The 17,799-nt window shown below is 39.8% G+C and overlaps 1 protein-coding gene across 1 annotated transcript in view; it reads right to left on the reverse strand.

The window, feature by feature from the left end:
- Nucleotides 1-657: 657 nt before the first annotated feature.
- The window catches only part of hcn4 (hyperpolarization activated cyclic nucleotide-gated potassium channel 4), a 102,995-nt gene continuing 85,853 nt past the window's right edge, over nucleotides 658-17,799 (reverse strand). The window contains exons 7-8 of the mRNA XM_053678233.1: nucleotides 11,817-11,981; nucleotides 658-8,817 (exon numbers count right to left, since the gene is read on the reverse strand). Coding sequence (XP_053534208.1) covers nucleotides 7,166-8,817; nucleotides 11,817-11,981 — 1,817 coding nt within the window. The 3' untranslated portion in view covers nucleotides 658-7,165. The remainder of the gene's footprint in view (nucleotides 8,818-11,816; nucleotides 11,982-17,799) is intronic.

A 17,799-nucleotide genomic window follows, 5' to 3' on the forward strand; every position in this document is an offset into this window, starting at 1 on the left:
AGGCTTAATGTACGTAAATTCCGAAAGTTATCCGGCGCCATCCAATAACGTTTGTGTACGGAAAATTACAGGAACAATTTGAAATGATGCACGTGTAAATCGTGTTTTCTTATAGAGCATGTTTGATTCAGAATCCCCCATGTGTTCATCAATACATTAACTAACAAACGTGTACTAACATGTACTTAAGGTGGTCGTTATTTACCCAGGAATTCACAAGACTCACGTCGTAGAACTAAAGGTAAAAGGTTATCTCTTCATCAGGTCGTGATTAGTACAACTCATCATTAGTTCATATTTAAGTAAGTATTCATTCAGGTATTAGTGCATGATTATTGCAAAGTGTTACCTATTATATTAGAGACGAAAGTTTGACAAGCTCCAGGAGACTGGGGAGAAAATAACGCTACACACTCCTGCTAAATTAAATGTTTACATTTGTTTCAGACAGGACATACATATTTTATCAAGCAAAAACAACTTGAATGCCGGCAATATATCTTATAGTCGTCTGAGCAAACATTATTAAGAAATTATTCAATGTGTTCCAAGACATTATTATCTCAGAATACAAAATATTAGATCATTCGCTGATGTATCCACGTAATAGTTAATAACCACAACGGGAATGACAAGAATGACACCGTAATAGAATATTTATGTTTATTTGATACCTTTTAATAATATCCAGTTCGTGTGCTTATTATAAGTCCGGTTTTTATTCCACTCTGTAGAAGCGTCCATCCGTGAAGTGTGCCACAGACGACAGTGCCGTTACTTTAGTGGATGTGTGTGTGGACATTGTAATGTCCTCAAAACGTCTGCATTTGTCACATCTCACCATACCTGTACATAATACTTATTGCTATTTCCCATAGTCTTTGAAGTAAAACAAAAAATATATATATTACAAAGTATTAGATTTTATATATGCTAACTGGACATCTGAGAAAAAAAAAAAAAAGTGACTGAGAAATGGCAAATATTCCTTCATTTCAGATTATACAATGCTTACAATACACCTCTGAGGAAATAACCGGTAATGACACACACTCCAAACACTGAAACAAACGTGTAATGATCATTAAAACAACGTAAAACGAATGCAGAGAAAAAAAAAATCGGTCCAATGTAAATATATATGTATATACCATATAGAAATCTGTTTACATAAATATAATACATTGATTTATTTTATGTAAGTGACATAGGTTTGAAAACCGATGTGAAGGAAAGTGTCTCAGAAAGAAAGAGCCCTAATTTGCTCCCTGTCAAAACCACCCAAAGCCAGGATAAGATTCAGGGGAGTCTTTGTAAGTTCACACTCCTTTCTCAGGATTATTCTTGCTGACACACACCAGCACTCTTTCAGGCTGCCTATAAAGAGATCATCTACATTAAAACGACTTGATCTTTTAATCTCGATGTCAGAAGGCCTACACAGTCAAATTGCAAGGTTTGAGTCGGTGCTATCTAATCTAACAGAGGGGAATAGAATCCATTTCGGTTCTGTAGGGGAAATTTAAAGGATGTGAGGTAAGACGGTATTTATCGTCTTTTCAAGATAGGAAGTTTCTGCCAGTGTCCTTGAGGTCCATTGGGATCCATCTGTACATCCATTTTAACAAAATGCAAGCCCCCATCAGTCTGTGTCTGGCCATTAGTCCTGTGAAACCCATATTCATCTTCGGTAACTGCTATATCATGGTTCAGGTCATGATGGATGTGGAGACAATCCAGGGAACACTGGATCCCTGGTTGGGATGCCAGTCCATCACAGAGTACCATGCACACACTCATTACAACTAAGGGCAATGTAGCTCAGCCAATCCATGTACAAGACTGTTTTTTGAGAGACAGGAGGAAACCTGAGAACCCACAGGAAACCTATATGGATACGGACAAAGTGTAAAATTCTCCTACTTTGTGCCCAGTGTTACCGGGATTGACTCCAGAGCTGGCTTTTTTTTTTTTTTGGAGTAAGTACGAGAAAATCAAAAGATCAAAAGTGCCATTGCCTGACTACTTTCAGTCTCAGAGTTTCAAGAATCAACGGTTTTTTGGCCTGCAGACCAACGTGAGACTGAGGTCAGAGTGACAGCCATGCTTGACGGGCAGCATTTTTGCATGACTGCTTCTAATATCCCGGGTAGAAAAAACTGTCCCAAGACTTATATGACCTCTGTCTCTGTCAAGACCACAGTTCTGCTTGGGTGTTTATCAAAAGAAACTTAATGACCATTGGTTAGCATAAAATGACGAAGAAAAGAAACGGAATAATCAGTAATACTGATGATGTGTCTCTAAGCATCCTTTAGATGGACTTCAACAGAGTTACGGCAGTCCCTGTTTTCCCTTTTGCCCCAAAGCAATTTAGATCTCAAACACGTCCTTTTGTTTTGAATTTGCCACCATGTTTCTGCCATGACGATGAAAATGAATAAGTGACGATGGCGCCAGTCATCAAACACACACCTGACATCTCCTACAACCTCTCGACTCTAAGCCTCAGACCTGTTAGTGTGAAACCTAATCCTCAATCACTGCGAGCGATTTCATTACTGCCTGCACCAGCGCTTCATGAGCGCTCCCTTACGGCTCAGCAACACGGCATAAAAGCAAGCGGCGCGAGTCTGAGATTAGGTGTCGAAATTGGGAGCATTCCCAACTGGAATCAGTACATGTTGGGTTATGAAAACCACCACAAATCAGAAAAATTGATGCTACTAGGTGGATTGTCTCCAGGTTTCATTTCTTGAAGGAGCTAATGCTTGAGCATAGACGTGTTTATGTGTGGTTTATATTGCTGAAATTTGACTCCTTTGTTGGATTTTCTTGATCGCAGATTATGTATTAAGGTTGAAATTTGAAATTGGGGAGGATTGCCAGTATAAGTTGAGGTTTAACCTTCAGAGGTCAAAGGTTCCATGTTCCTCCCTTGTTCCTCTGTGCAGTCCTACAAAAGGTTAAAAAAAAAAAAAGTAGAATCTCTACAAAGCCACAACTAATATCAACCCAAAGAAGCCCTGAGGAACACTCTTTTAATTGTGTGTAGTAGTATAAATAACAGTGAAATTTTGCTCCAGAGCAACACCAGAGAGGATTTATACTTATAAGTTAAAGTTAAATTAGCAGTTTGTCACTTTTAAAGCTCTGCTGCAACTTCAGTGAAAACACAGACAAGTCTTATGCTGTGGTTACACTGGACATACTTAGTTTTTCCTGAAAAAACTAAAACAAAAAAGCCTGTTCACTTAAAAGGAGGACGTGATACACGGTAGGTTCACTTTTCACGGTAGGTTAATTTGTTGTCCATCCTACAAATTTAGCAGTTTTATTTCTTTGTTTCTTTTTCTGCTTCCTACTTAACTGTTAACTGACCTCTGAATGACTTAAAAGTAGTGACTTTGCCTCCATAAACACCTCATAAAAGGATGGCCCATAATCCCCTGATTTTTCTCTACCCTGACGAAGAAATTCACAAGGTGAAAATCCAGTGTGATTTACCTTTTGCCCCAACTGACGCCCCATCTCTATTACTACATATACTCATACACTATCACCATACCCAACAAAGTGTTTCCCTTACAGAAAAGTTCCAAGTAAGAACCTTTAAGAAAAGCTAAAATATTTAACCATCCTTAGAACCCATGAGGAACCACTTTTTTATTTTAATTAATTTTTTTTATAAGTGTATATGTTTAATGGGTTTCCTTTTAGGGAAAAAGGGCTGAGCTGAGCAACTTTGCTTCTACTAGGCTGGAAAATTGAAAAAGAATAAAGAAACTACAAAGATCCTTTGCATGGCTATATAGCAAAGCATAGTTTTTTATGGTATGGTTTGATGCTATGTGATTTTTACAGACTTCAAGTTCAAACTTGTGCACTTACAGTATGGTTAAGTTCCTCTGGAGATTGACAGTATGCTTTGGCTGTTTACGATTACATCTTGACTAACCATGAATTGTGTGTACGAGTGACTGATTCATACAGCCCGAGAAGTATAAGCTGAGATGAGTCAAGGCCTCAATGACAGCCATGCTTGATTGACAGCTTCGGGCTGGCGTTATTGATGAACTGAAGTCCTTGTCTCTGTTAATGATCAGGTTTCTCAGTTGGGTCAGTCTACCCTCTAATCAATCAATCTCGCTCACTCTCTATTCCTCTGCCTTTTTTCTCTCTCTCTTTCTCCACAGTCTTTCCAGATTTGACCCCTCCACTGCCATCGACCGACAAAGTTAAGCCTTAAGCCTTTTCTTTCTTTCTGAACAAAAAAAAAAAACCCTCTCCTCTTTGCTCTCAAAACCTCCCAAAGCTGTGTCCAATAATGCAATCAATACCTGCCCTCCTCAGGATGTTTTTACAAGTGCTCAGAAACAATCATAACTTGCAGTGGAGCTGCCTCAAAAGACCTTCCTGGAACACACTTCATCCTGAGAAGCCCACAGGGGTCCTCGTCTACATGTCAGACCTTGGGCTGTCTGTCGCTACACATCACCGCCTCGATGCATCAGTGTCTCGTTGCATTTGTGCCCCCCTCCACACAAACGTCTCCAGCCTTTCAGAAGTTGCGAGATTTTCCCAACTTGTTAACTTGACTCAGGTCAGGTTTTCTCAGGTGGGGATACTGTTTTTTCTCAGGTGGGTACATTATTTATTTTGGGCCATCTTTGCCTTTTGAAAGGCAGAAGCTTGACAGCAAATGTTTCTCATCAATATCTGTGTTTTATCTCAAAGAGGAGACAAACTGTCTCACCTGGCCAGCATATTAAAGTCATCTGTCAGTAATCCTATTAGTAAGAAGATAAAGGAAAAACAGATTTCTTCATAACAAAATGTTCCCCTGACAGAAACAACTACTAGTGAATTAACTGTCTGACTGAGGGCACTGTGGGTTTTATGCCCTCCAGTTTCCTAGCCTATACGAGTTAGCTAAGACAGGTTAGAGGCTAGCTGACCAATCTCACTGTTTAGCTACTTTGCTAACCCATTACCTCAGTCAAGCTTTACGCATGTTACCAGAGGCGCCAGTGCTTCCTGAGGACACAGTTTGATTTTGAAGCTCTGGATTGTGTAAATGTAACACTCAATACGCGAGTGGTATATCTCTAAAAACGAAACAAACAAAAAAATGGCTAATTAGGAACTAGCTAAAGGTAGTTTGCATGCTAGTACCAGCAATTTGATATGTAGTGTAAATGCAGTGGCTTTATTAAGAGCAAAATAAAAACATTAGCTCGCCAGGTTTGAGCCGAGAGTGACTTACTTCATTTTTGACGTAACGTTTAAGTGACTGGAGTTACAGTAAATACTACAATATTTGGCTATTTAGCTGTTTAGCTACTCCATTGACCACCAGGGCAACCAGGGCAACATTGGTCAGCCAGTTATATTTAATAATTAATTTTGTGATGCTATTCAATAATTTAATAATGTTTAACTCACATATTCCTGTAATGATTTTTATCTTTGTCTCTGGGCAACTCTAGTTAGCCAGCTTCTTGCCAACATACTTCTCAATTTATTTCGGTCTAGATAACATGTCTGTGTGATGCCATGTGACTGTTATGCTAATATGGTTAACTACATGGGTTATTTCTGCCAGTTAACAGTATTTATGACATTAGGGTGGACCAAGATGACAGGGAATACCATCACGGTCCCCACATTGTCTTCGGGCACCTCCATTTTTTTTAAGTTTGACCTTTTGAAGCCCCCTGAACATGGGTAGGTAAGTTGTAAAATGTGTCATTTTTGAGTGTGGAAGTAATAATAAGAAACTGAGCTGGGTTCGTTCCATCTATTTCTGTTCCAGATAGCATTCATGATAAGTTAAATTTGTACTGTGCAGGCCTTTTTACAATCCTTTAACTCAATACAATACATTCATCTTACTCAATAATATATGAACAAACTAGCAATGAAAGAAAGATAAAGCACAAATAAATACAAACTTCTATATGAAAATAAGTAAATGACTAAAGTGTTTTTGAACCAAAGCTGATGAGAAAGCTACATGTACACAGCCATATTGCTAGTGTTGAATTAACTCGTTTCGTGTCCATCTGGACTTATATGAACACTGCAGGTGTTAATCCAACACTAAGAGTTCATTTTAATGCTGTAGGTGTTGAAAATTCAGCACTTATTTTCCTTGCACGCTGCATCAAGTAATCTTTTGTAAGGTTGACTTGTTACTGGTTCTGTGAAAATGTTATCCTAGAAATGTCTACACATAGGCGCCAATGGAAGTTCTATTTTTTTTATATATATATATATTAAAAGGCAAAACTAAGATTGTTACTTGCATCAAGCCATTTTCAGAAAACATTCATACACACACACACACACACACACACACACCATTCATTTCAAACATCTGCCATATGAACCTGGAAGACAAAAGTGAATATTTAGGACACTGTTGAAGGCTCCGTTTCTATAATATCTTCTTTTGTTTCCCCACATTATAGAGGACCTGAAATCCACTCCAATATTACTACAATACTGTGATTCAAGAGAAAATCAGTAAGGTGTAGGCCAAAAGGTGTACTAATATTTCAAAAGAAAACAATTTTTGGTTTGCTAAATTCTCTTCAACACATTATAATGTTTTGCAAAAATTAAGTGAATAAACGGTGAATAAATACATATAATCCCATAGATACATAAAAGGATCAGCAATATGTGATCCTGGATAGAGTGTAGACTTTCTCTTTTGACTAAAAAGATTGACTTGAACACAGAAAAAGTCAGAATGCAGGCTTCAGTGCATAGGTTCCTGCAGGATAGTCCTTCTGTGTGGTCCGTTTCAAATGCGCAAACCAGTGAAATGTGGAAAATGGATGGTCTGAAATGTTTATGTACGGAGTATCTCACACCCTCCTATCGGTTTATTAACATAGCTTTAAATAGATATTTTTTACTTATATATAAATGAATAAAAAATAGAGAATGACAAAGCAAAAACGATTAATCTAAAATGTCTAATTTTTGTGGTTATACCTTCATTTTTTTAATCACAGTAATATTTAGATATCCTAAAATAAGTTTAAAACACAGTGTAATCTAAATAAATAATAAAATAAAAGTGTCACACAAAAAAAAAAGGATTGTTATTACTCAACTACAGGTCCACAGCTGAACAGGAGGGTGTGATCTAACCTCACAAATTGGAGGGAAGTTTGGCGCAAAGGGGCTCCAGTTCAGAAGGATGGGCCTCTGAGGATCTGCGGAATGGAAGGGAGGGTGACGTCCCTATGCTTGGGGTGTGATGCCGTGCACTGGGAGAAGTCTGTAAGGGGGAAGCAAAGTGCCCCGATATGGAGCTGCACGGCTTAAGCATCAGTGTTGGGGAAGAGTAAGGGGAGAGGCGGCAGCCAGGCTCAATTGATGACCGAGGGGAGGAGTGAGCCACAGCCTGGGCTACCTCTTCACTTAGCAAGGGGTGAGAGCTGGACAACAGTTTCATATCTTCAGAGAAGCGGCCCAGCGGCGATTCGGTTCCTGAAGTGTTACAGCTGGGTAGTTGAACAGGACAGGAATGCTGGGGCATAAGCAGAGAGCTGTGGGAACCTGCAGCACTGGAGGGGTCACTATAGTGGAAAGTTCTCCCAGGACTTTGGACTGTAGGGCTGGGGGCTAGAGGAGTGTAGCAGGGAGAAGCATTAGCTGAGCCATATTGAGCTAGAGATGCTAATGCTGACCTTTCTAAAGGCAGCTGGGAGGAAAAGGAGGACCGCAGGTTAAAGGATTGTGTGTTTACTGAAGGAGAGCCTTCAAGGGCTGGAGAAATGTGTGAAAGGGTGGAGGACGGGGATCCAGCTGTGGGTGTATGGAAGAGGTTTAATGTACTAGAAGTCCTGCCACCCCCACCGGTAAACTGATGAAATGCGGATGTCTGTTTGGTATTTTGTGTTTGCTGACCATGGAGGAGTGGACTCGGGGCATGGCTGAATGATCCAGTTGAAAGCGGGCTAACATTTGAAGATATTGTGGTCAAGAGCCCACAGGTGGCACCAACTAAAGGGCCCCCAGGAGACCCACTTGCGGTCAATCCACTTGACATATCCCCCACTGCTCCACTCACAGCAATGCTCACTGCACCGCCTACTGCCCCAGACAAGGTCCCAGCACCTGTGCTGCCTTGTTGGAGGTGAGTGGACAGCGGTGGGGTACTTGGTGGGAAGGGCTGCTTGTGTTTGGGTGGAGGATGGAGCTGTGCAGTACTACATGTGGGAGATGCAGATCTGGAGTAATTGCCAGTGGGTAATGCAGAAGCCCGACTAGGCCCAGGATGTGAAACTCCACTTATGCTGCTTCTAGAGGCCTGGTGGTTGCCACTACCTGTCCCAGCTGGCCCCGTTGAATGATGTGCCCTGAAGGAGGCAAGTAGAGGAGTGTCTGCTCCAGTATGTGGTTTTGGAGGAGTGCTCGAAGGCGAGTCTCCAGCTGAACCAGGAGCTGTCGATGTGGGTACAACCTGGAACCTGTTTCTCAGTGCTTCTTTTGTTGAACCCAAAGAGGAGGTAGAAGGGCGGAAGAGTGTGGGAGGCAGGTGAGGGTGGTGGGTCAAGGCAATAGCAACTGATGTTGTAGCAGCAGCTGCTTGTAATGGAGCCTGAATGAGTGGGGCCCAAATGACCGGAGTAGGTGATGGAGGAGCTGGGGAACGTTGGTCTTGCATCAGGTGGGCACAGTGCGCCATGTCTCGATCATGCTGCACTATCTGCTGGATGATCTCATTCTCCTGATAGTTGAGGACGCCAGAGTTTAAGTCATGCTGGACCTTGTGCTGCAATATAGAGTTCTTCTTTCCTAATGGACAGAAATATAGAACAATCAAGCCAGATACCATGCAGATACACATCAAACATGTAGATACAGATGAAAGACAAGATTTCTTCACTTTTTTATTCCAACGGATAGGTTCCTTCATGCATAAATAAACGATTATGCATGATTGTCCAACATATAACCCTGCTAAATGATTTATTTGAAATCCTGGGTCAAAGCTCAGCATTAGCTTGTTCACCCATGCTGCTTCTCTTATCCACAAAAAAGCTGAATTATAATCATGGCTTTTTTCAATAACCTCCAAACAAAGGACATTATTTCCCCTCAGGCGGCATGCTGAATATTAAAGAGCTGCTATGATCATGTGTCTTTTTAAATACCTCTTTTATTCTGTTCTGTTACCCTGCACTTGCTTTTTCTTGAGTCTCAGCAAGCCTACAGCTTTGGGAATACCCCAGGCTGAGAGGCTGATAGCAGTGAAGGGGGCGACCTGTGTGGAAATAGCACAGCCTGGTAGGGGGTGTGATGGCTCCTGCAGTCAGGACAGTCTGTGTTTGACTAGTTCTTACTGTCAAGCACTAGATAAGGGAGCGAAAGTAATCAGCAAGTAAACATGGCCTCGAATTTGGGCTGATGGCTGATAGGAGAAAGAGAGACACAGGGCATTCAGACACAGGGGTCTTTTCCATCTTTGGTAGTTGTTGGATGATGGATCTAAGTCTCATGGGGCTGGATGAAGGTTAGAAACAGTATCACACAAAACTTTATCATGCTGGAGAAAGGAGATACGAGTGAGAAAAAATGCAGTGCACTTCATCAACTGCTGTGGCCTCTTCCCATTATTTGATATCAACACATTTTGGTACCATCAACAATCATAAGTTATTACACTTTAATTAACTAAACTGAATTGTATTTGAATATTTTTTTAGAATAATTATCCTTTAAGGCAGGAAACAAAATTAGCAGTAAAGTCAATTTCAGAAAGCCATTTTCTGATATCAGAACGTGATAATTGGACGTAAGCCAGTGTAAAGAATTTTGACAAAAATTAAGCTCAATTAAGCTGAACTAAGACACAAAAAAGTTGACTGATGAAAACAATAGACTAATGAAATAAAATGTCACCCCTGTACTCAAGATTTTTGATGAAATTGACGTCCTTAAACAAAATGTCAGAACTTGTTGTTTGTGCAGAGGTGGCAACAGATTTCTTAGATTAAACAAATTGGATATTGTGTCAGAACTGTAGTTAGAAAACATCTTTACTGGCATTTATTCTTTCAATATTCTCTTCCCTAAAAGAAGCAAAATGATTTGGAATAGGACCATTTCAGAATGTCTAGAAATAGAGTGAATAATCTTATTGAGTACATGAGGAGGTGATGAAGTGACATGCATAAATTCAGCATGTCCATAATTCAAAACCGAAACCATGAGCAAGGTCAAAATCAGATCAGGAAATGCAGAATCAAAGAAACATGGCAGTTTATAAAACAAACTAATCACAGGATGAGCACAGAAGAGGTGCGCACATTAGGTAACAGACCAGTAACAGAATAAGAGCAGTGAAGATCAAAAGCACAAGCACATGGCAATGTAAACAAAATCAATTCAAAACAAAAACACGAGAGGAGCATTCGGCGAGCTGTGCTGAGAGGGGGATGTCATTCTTTGCTCTCTTTGATTGAAAATAATATCAGAGTATCCACACAGTACTGAAACCACACAGGCTTTAAACATACACACGTTGCTGCCGAAACTATTTAGGGTAGTTTTTGGTTTTTGAAAGGTTTCTCCAATTTCAGTGTAGGTCCTACTATTTCTAAAAACAAACCAAAAAAAAACAACAACAACAACAACATAAAAAAACACCACATTCACTGGTTCTAATAGACTCAGTGGCATCCAATACACTCATGAAGACTGTTTTAGTGGGAAATGATTCAGTTTGTTGTTTCTGCTGTAGTGAGTGGGCTGAGTGTCAGTGTTTTTACAGCGAGGGCCATATGGCTCCCTGCGGTGCCAGATAAACATGGAAGTCTGTGACAGCGGTAACACAGCCAGACGCTGCTGCTGCTCAGCCTTCAGCCGACTGATTCAATAAGGGCAGCGACTCAAGAAACTGACAAGGAAATTACACTGCGCTCCCAGGCATTAAACAGACACACAGTACACATCACTATCCCTATACTATACCATATTATACTACACTATCCCTACACTACACTATAATATATTATACTATACTATACTATATTATACTACATTGTACTATACTATAATATACTACACTATACTATACTAGACTACACTATATTACACTATACTAGACTTCACTATATTACACTATACTATCCTATACTATACTACACTACACTATATTACACTATACTATACTATACAATATTATACTCCTGATTTACTGGCACCTGTCAAGTAAAGGAGTACACTACACACATCTTTCCACTTAACTGGACAACTGGAGAAAGTGCTTACATTTTCTCTAAAAAGAATTTTAGGAAGCTTCCTCTCAAAAACATATGCAAAAAATCCTGCAATCCAAATTGACTCAGGACAGAAATCTACATCATTTAGTTTGACCACTAGTCACTCAATATTTCAGCTGAACACTTTAGCAGCCTGCTAAATCTGGCATCTGACAAAAACAAGCTCAGATTTTAATGAAATTCCCTGTTGTCTTTATACCTGCCCAAAAAATAAGTACGCTGTATGACCTTTCATAGGTCAAATCAAATCATAACCTGGCTCAAGCCTGATCCTTGAGGCTGAACAGAGCAGGGTTTTCACATGCAACATACGAAGGGAAAAAATGCAAAATATAGGTGGAATTCGAACTATTCCTGGTTTCACATAAAGTTATAAGCAGAGCTACTATGACTAACCATATCCTTTGCATGGCATTTGCGTGGTATTGCATTACACCCCTAATGCGTAACGTTTCAATACGAATGGGCTTTTTTACAAACTTTTGTATTATGTTAATGAGGGAGACTTACCTATACGATCGAGGCGGTCCAGTGCAACAGTCTCAAAGGCTCTCCTCATCATAGGATATTCTTCGAGCACCTCGTTGAAGTTATCTACTGAGAGTGAGTAGAGACGACAGTACGTATCCGCTCGGACACTGGCTGTGCGCCTTCCCCTTGTCAGCAAACAGATCTCTGTAATAAAATTTAAAAAAAACTTAGATACGTCAAAGCTATGTCATTTTAGTTACATACTGTAACATGGCATTTGGCTGGATTATTTCCCCATTCTATGTAGATTTATTGAAATAGATTTTTTTTGTGTTAACGTGTATACAGAACCTTCTGGCTTGGCACCAGTTTGGGCTCACTCTGGCCTGAGCTCTGCCCTGCTGAATTATTACTGTCACCTGGGTTTCACCTGTGTCTTTTTCTATTGCCATCCAAATCGATGCAGATTTGGCATCAAAACAAATCTAATGGGAGGGCATTAGAGTTCCCACAAGAGAAGGCTTCCCACAAAGACTGCCATTTAATTATCTCCAAATATGTGTTTGCCCACTCGGCCTCTCTTTCACACACACACACACACACACACACACACACACACACACACACACACACACACACACACACACAGAGTCTGTGAACTAACTTGCATATCTCAGAGCTTAGAGGCAACTCAGCATCATGCACTCATATGAAACTTACAGGCTCTTCGTAAGCGTGAGACATGGCAGGTTTGTTGGCCTGCAATAACGACAGCAAGTGACCCACCTAAGCCACCTGCCATTACAGTACGTGTGCCAATACTTTATACCTTGGTGAAAATGGAGGGCATATAGGTCAGAGGTACCTTCTACAACACCATTATGTTTTACCCCATGTAGTGAGCATATACAGTATAGTGAATAGGAAGCTATTTGTAGTTGGGGGAATTTTAGACGGATCATGGCAACATAACCAATGTTATATTAAGCTAAGTATCTGTGAGAATGATACATTACCATGGGTAAATAAATACATAAAGACCGAAAATGTTAAATCCTATAAAAGAATTGTAATGTTGCCTCCTAAAATTAGAACTGTAAACAAAACTGCTGTCTGGCAAATATATATATATATATATATATATATATATATATATATATATATATATATATATATATATATATATATATATATATATATATATATATATATATATATATATATATATATAAATCCATTTCTAAAGATGAATTAAATTCATTGTGGGATTATGTATCTGTACTCATGCCATACAGCTCTGTTGTCTGTTTTAAGACTGTGTCTTAAGATTATTACTTATCACGTTGTAAGAGATGATCCTGAAAAAAAAATAAAAAGCTTTGTCTGAATTCTATAACAGACTTTGTGATGATAATATGTGATCTCCATGACAGTGTAAGACCGGCTTTAGACAGGTAAAAAATCCTGCTCAAAGCTCTTGAGCGGCACAGACAATATCTATTGTCAGGATATTCCTAAATTACTCTCTGCAAGAGTTCATGTTAAAACAACACCTTGCTCCACCAAAGAGCTGATAATGAAAACTTTCTATCAGAGAGAGAGAGAGAGAGAGAGAGAGAGAGAGAGAGAGAGAGAGAGAGAGAGAGAGAGAGAGAGAGAGAGAAAAGACTGCAGTAAAATGTGAATTTTCTGTAATCCAGAGCTGGAGCACTTAATGCCATTTTCAGAGCTTGGTGGGCTGGCAGACCTCATCTGTCATGCCAGCTCAGGAAAATTAGGCACCATTTACTATCCGCAATGTTGTTCCATGTGGGCTGGTGAAACCTCAGGGAAGCTTGGACCTCTCCTCCATTCCCACAATGCTCTGTGTGTGGAGAGTCTGTGAGGACCCAGCTGGGATTGAGAGATCGAGTTTTTCCCTTCTCTACATGAGGAGTGCCAGGGAGGAGCAAGGGAACCAGCCGCGCTGTATTACATGCCCCATCTGGCCACTGCACAACCAATATCCCTGACCCACTTCTGTCTGAGCATGGCGTGTTGTGACATGGGTCCAATTTGTGCACTCAGATGCGTTTTTATGTGTGTGTGTGTGTGTGTGTGTGTGTGTGTGTGTGTGTGAGTCATACATATATGCCTGAGTGTAACTAACTCAGCATGAGATAAGGTACACATTAGGAACGTAACCAAATACGAATACATTATTCAGAAAGTACAGTTAATGTTTTCTACAGATTACAAATACAAATGTTTCTGGAAAGCTGAGACCAGAGCGGCTGAGACGAAAAGTGTGCATTAGGACTGGGATCCTGTGAGACGTAAATGAGATTCATCTTTAGTAACTGCCTGGTCAGGGTCATGGTGGTTTAAATTAATTTGCTTATATTTTGGGAAACTGAACCAACTAAATTTTCTAGAATATATCATGGGTCGGTACAAACAAAAAGAACTGCATGAGCAGGATGAAACAGTTCTGCGCACACCCTTACTTGAGACCAATTATGAACTGGAGTGATGAAGCTGAGGTTGAGGAAATGTCAGAGCCAGACTACACAGACAGTGCTAACAGTTTCTACTTCTGGGGTTTTCCAGTGTTTTAGGGTGAACGATTGGTAGGGTTAATATTTAATTGGAAACAAAAAAAATCTTCTTGTTTAAATCTAGATACAGATATGGATATTTAGAGCACAAACCAGATACTGATACCAATAGTCATAGAAGAATTGTGTAACATACCTAATATACATATATGTATGTGTTCATGGACATGTGCATATACAGGAGCTATGGTTAGGGTTATTCTGCATCCCTGAATAAATCCGTGCTAAAGAAGAGAGGAGCTAATGGCTGAATCTCGTCTGAACTTTAAAGAAAGAGCGAGATCTATCTATCCAAAAGTCATGTCTTTAACATAAGAGAACTGAAGTCTGGTGGTTAGGAGTTATCTGAAACCCCAAATTTAGTTATTTTGAAAAGAGATGGTCAAATTTAGATAAATGTATACCTAACTATTCAAGAGTTTCATATCATTAGTACATTTTTTCAGTAGCTGAGTTTATGGCCCTGAGTTTATTTAAGCTTTTTTTTTGCTCTTAGTGGAATAACAGAAGCTAGACCTTTTATTATTATTATTATTATTATTATTATTATTATTATTATTATTATTATTATTATTTGTATTTAGAAAACAGATTAAAAGCTCTATCTCACCAGTTCCAGTCCATATGTTGACAAGTCTGATTTAAAAGATACTGCTGATTCGATAATAGAACTATATAACTTACTTAGCTTAGCCACTGATTCTCCACTGTTATTTCGACAGGTACGCTTACTCACTAAGCATTTTTTTCCCCCCTTTCGCTCGCCAAAATAGCGCTGGACTCCAGGCCAAGTGAACACTAGCACAATAGAATATCTCCCACACACTGACCAGCAAAAGAGGGATCTTTTCCGGCGTAAAGTTGGACAATTGCTGAGACAGATTACTCTCTTTTCCTTTTTAAACTCTCAGTGGTAAAATGAAAGAAATGTTCAACAGCGATGCATCTTGTGTTACGTCAACCCTCTTAAAGCTCCCCTTAATGTAAACATGGTTTAGTCCAGTCCCAGTAGACAGGTTAACAATACTGCATGCATGCATCTTAATTACAATGATCACGGTACCAAAGAAACACCGACATTTAACTGATTAATTCAGCAGTAAAGGTGACTTGCCTTCATTTGAACAGAAGTAAAGCTTAATGGTACAGGACCTGCACTTATCATAATCTGAGAAATTGAGCATTTGAGATTCCCTTATAGATTAGGGATAATATTAAAATGTGCAGGACAGGGGGTACTACAGGACCACGATGGGAATCTGTGCTATATCTGATTGTAAGAGCTTGCATGAATCCATGAAGGGATCCTGCACTGTTGGTGGTCTTTGTTGGTTTCCTGTATGAAACATATCGAGTCCAAACTCTGTACAGATGGTTTTGTAAGCATTTTCCAACCTGATGAGTGTTTTTTCTTTTGGTGAGCAAAAGAAAAAAAAAAAACTGCTTGGTCAGCAAAAAAGTCTTTTTCAGAGGTTCTCAGAAATCCTTTTTTTATTCGTGCCATGATACACTTCCACAAGTGTGAAGATCAGATTTTGATCGAGCCAAACACCTACTAAAAACTCTCATTTCACCTTCAAATTAACTGCTAATCCTACGGGTGCACATACTTTTTGCCACTCACAGATATGCAATATTGGATCAAGTATACTATTTTTGTCTCATTTGTTTAATTCGGTTCTCTTTATCTACTTCATCGCTTTGTGTGAAGATCTGATGATGTCTTAGGTCGTATTTATGCAGATATACAGAAATGTCTAAAGGGTTCACAAACTAGCCTTTTGCTCCGCAAACACCAAATGCAAATTTACTTACTAAATAAATCATGAATAATTTGTACTGAAAGAGATGTCAGTCACTTTAATATAATTTATTAAGATTTATTTAACTTTTTTAACCTCATCTCTCTCTCTCTCTCTCTCTCTCTCGCTCACATTTCATTAGTTATGCAGGACTTGTACAAATACACTCGGTTAATCACAGCAACGCCTATATAAACTTTTTCAGGGAAGCTCTTCAGAAAGGAACACACACACACACACACACACACACACACACACACACACACACACACACACACACACACACACACACAAAATTATAAGCGGGGACACCCTGGACGAAGTGCCAACCCATTGCAGGGCACAGTTGCAAAACCCATTATATATATATATATTTGTATAAGGTTCTGTTTTTCAACAGTTCCATTACCGAAAGAAAGAAAGAAAGAAAGAAAGAAAGAAAGAAAGAAAGAAAGAAAGAAAGAAAGAAAGAAAGAAAGAAAGGCACAACATTGGAAACTATACAAAAACGTGGGGGTAAAATACGATTTGATAAGTTCAAAAATCTCTAATCTGATCTAAACTTTTCTCATCTAAACTTTTCTAATTTTCCAGCAGCGTTGTACAGTTTCCAAGTCTCTTTACCCGGACAGTCCCAAGCTCTGTTTTCATTTCGCAGTATCAGATCTAGCCTGGAGGCCCAGCTCGGCATTGACACGAGATTTATTCCGTTGTGTTTTTTCGTAAAGTCACCGTGACCTCTAGTCTCTGCTTGCTTAAACCTCAAACCTCCCACCACAGTACATCTTTCATATTAGCATCATGAACCAGAACCCTTGTGCTTTTCTGACTCCGCTTGGCTTGTGTCTCGGCACATAAAAGAATAAAATCCTGCATGTAATCCTAAACAGGCTTATTGTGCACTCGGAATCCAAAACTGTCTTATCGTCCAACCTCCTGCTGAACCTAACAGGCTGTTATGCTTTTCTCCTGTGACAGGAAAGGTAAGTCTGTGTCTGTTTCTGCTGGTAATAGTAGCGCTGCTAATGTTTACAGTGCTGCATGATCGTGTACATGACTGGGCTGGCTTCTTTTATCCTGCTATTTTTTATTCACTACTTTAATGTGGGTTTTTCGATGCACAGATGTACGAGAGGTAGGTAGAGGTGTGCGAGGTCGGCAATGGCTAAGCTCACCTGCGCTCAAAGCCTTTCTGTCAGCTCGGATCTTCATCGAGCAGCTCGAGTGAACACACACTAACCTTTCAGAGTGTGTGAGCACCCTGCGAGCCTAATATAGCCTGACATCACACCATCCATGCATTAACACTCTTCTTCTCCAACCTCGTTGCATCGGGATCCACGGCGCAAATGCTAGAGGCTACTGACGTCACACCCCGAGCCCGAAGTAACAGCTGCTGTTCTATAGACAGTATCTTGGTCTAAATCACACCCTCTCGCTCTCACACACACACATACACACTTACACACACGTTCTGATATCACAGCTCTCTCTAACAGACCCTAGTTTGACACAGATTAACCGTGTTTTGTTGAGGGTGACATGGCTGCAATCACGTTAGACGAGACATGAGACGAAGACACAGATTTGAGAGAACACATTCGATTTTTATTCCTCTAAGTC

The sequence above is a fragment of the Ictalurus punctatus genome, chromosome 4 (genome assembly GCF_001660625.3).
Source record: "Ictalurus punctatus breed USDA103 chromosome 4, Coco_2.0, whole genome shotgun sequence".
NCBI classification, from domain to species: domain Eukaryota; kingdom Metazoa; phylum Chordata; class Actinopteri; order Siluriformes; family Ictaluridae; genus Ictalurus; species Ictalurus punctatus.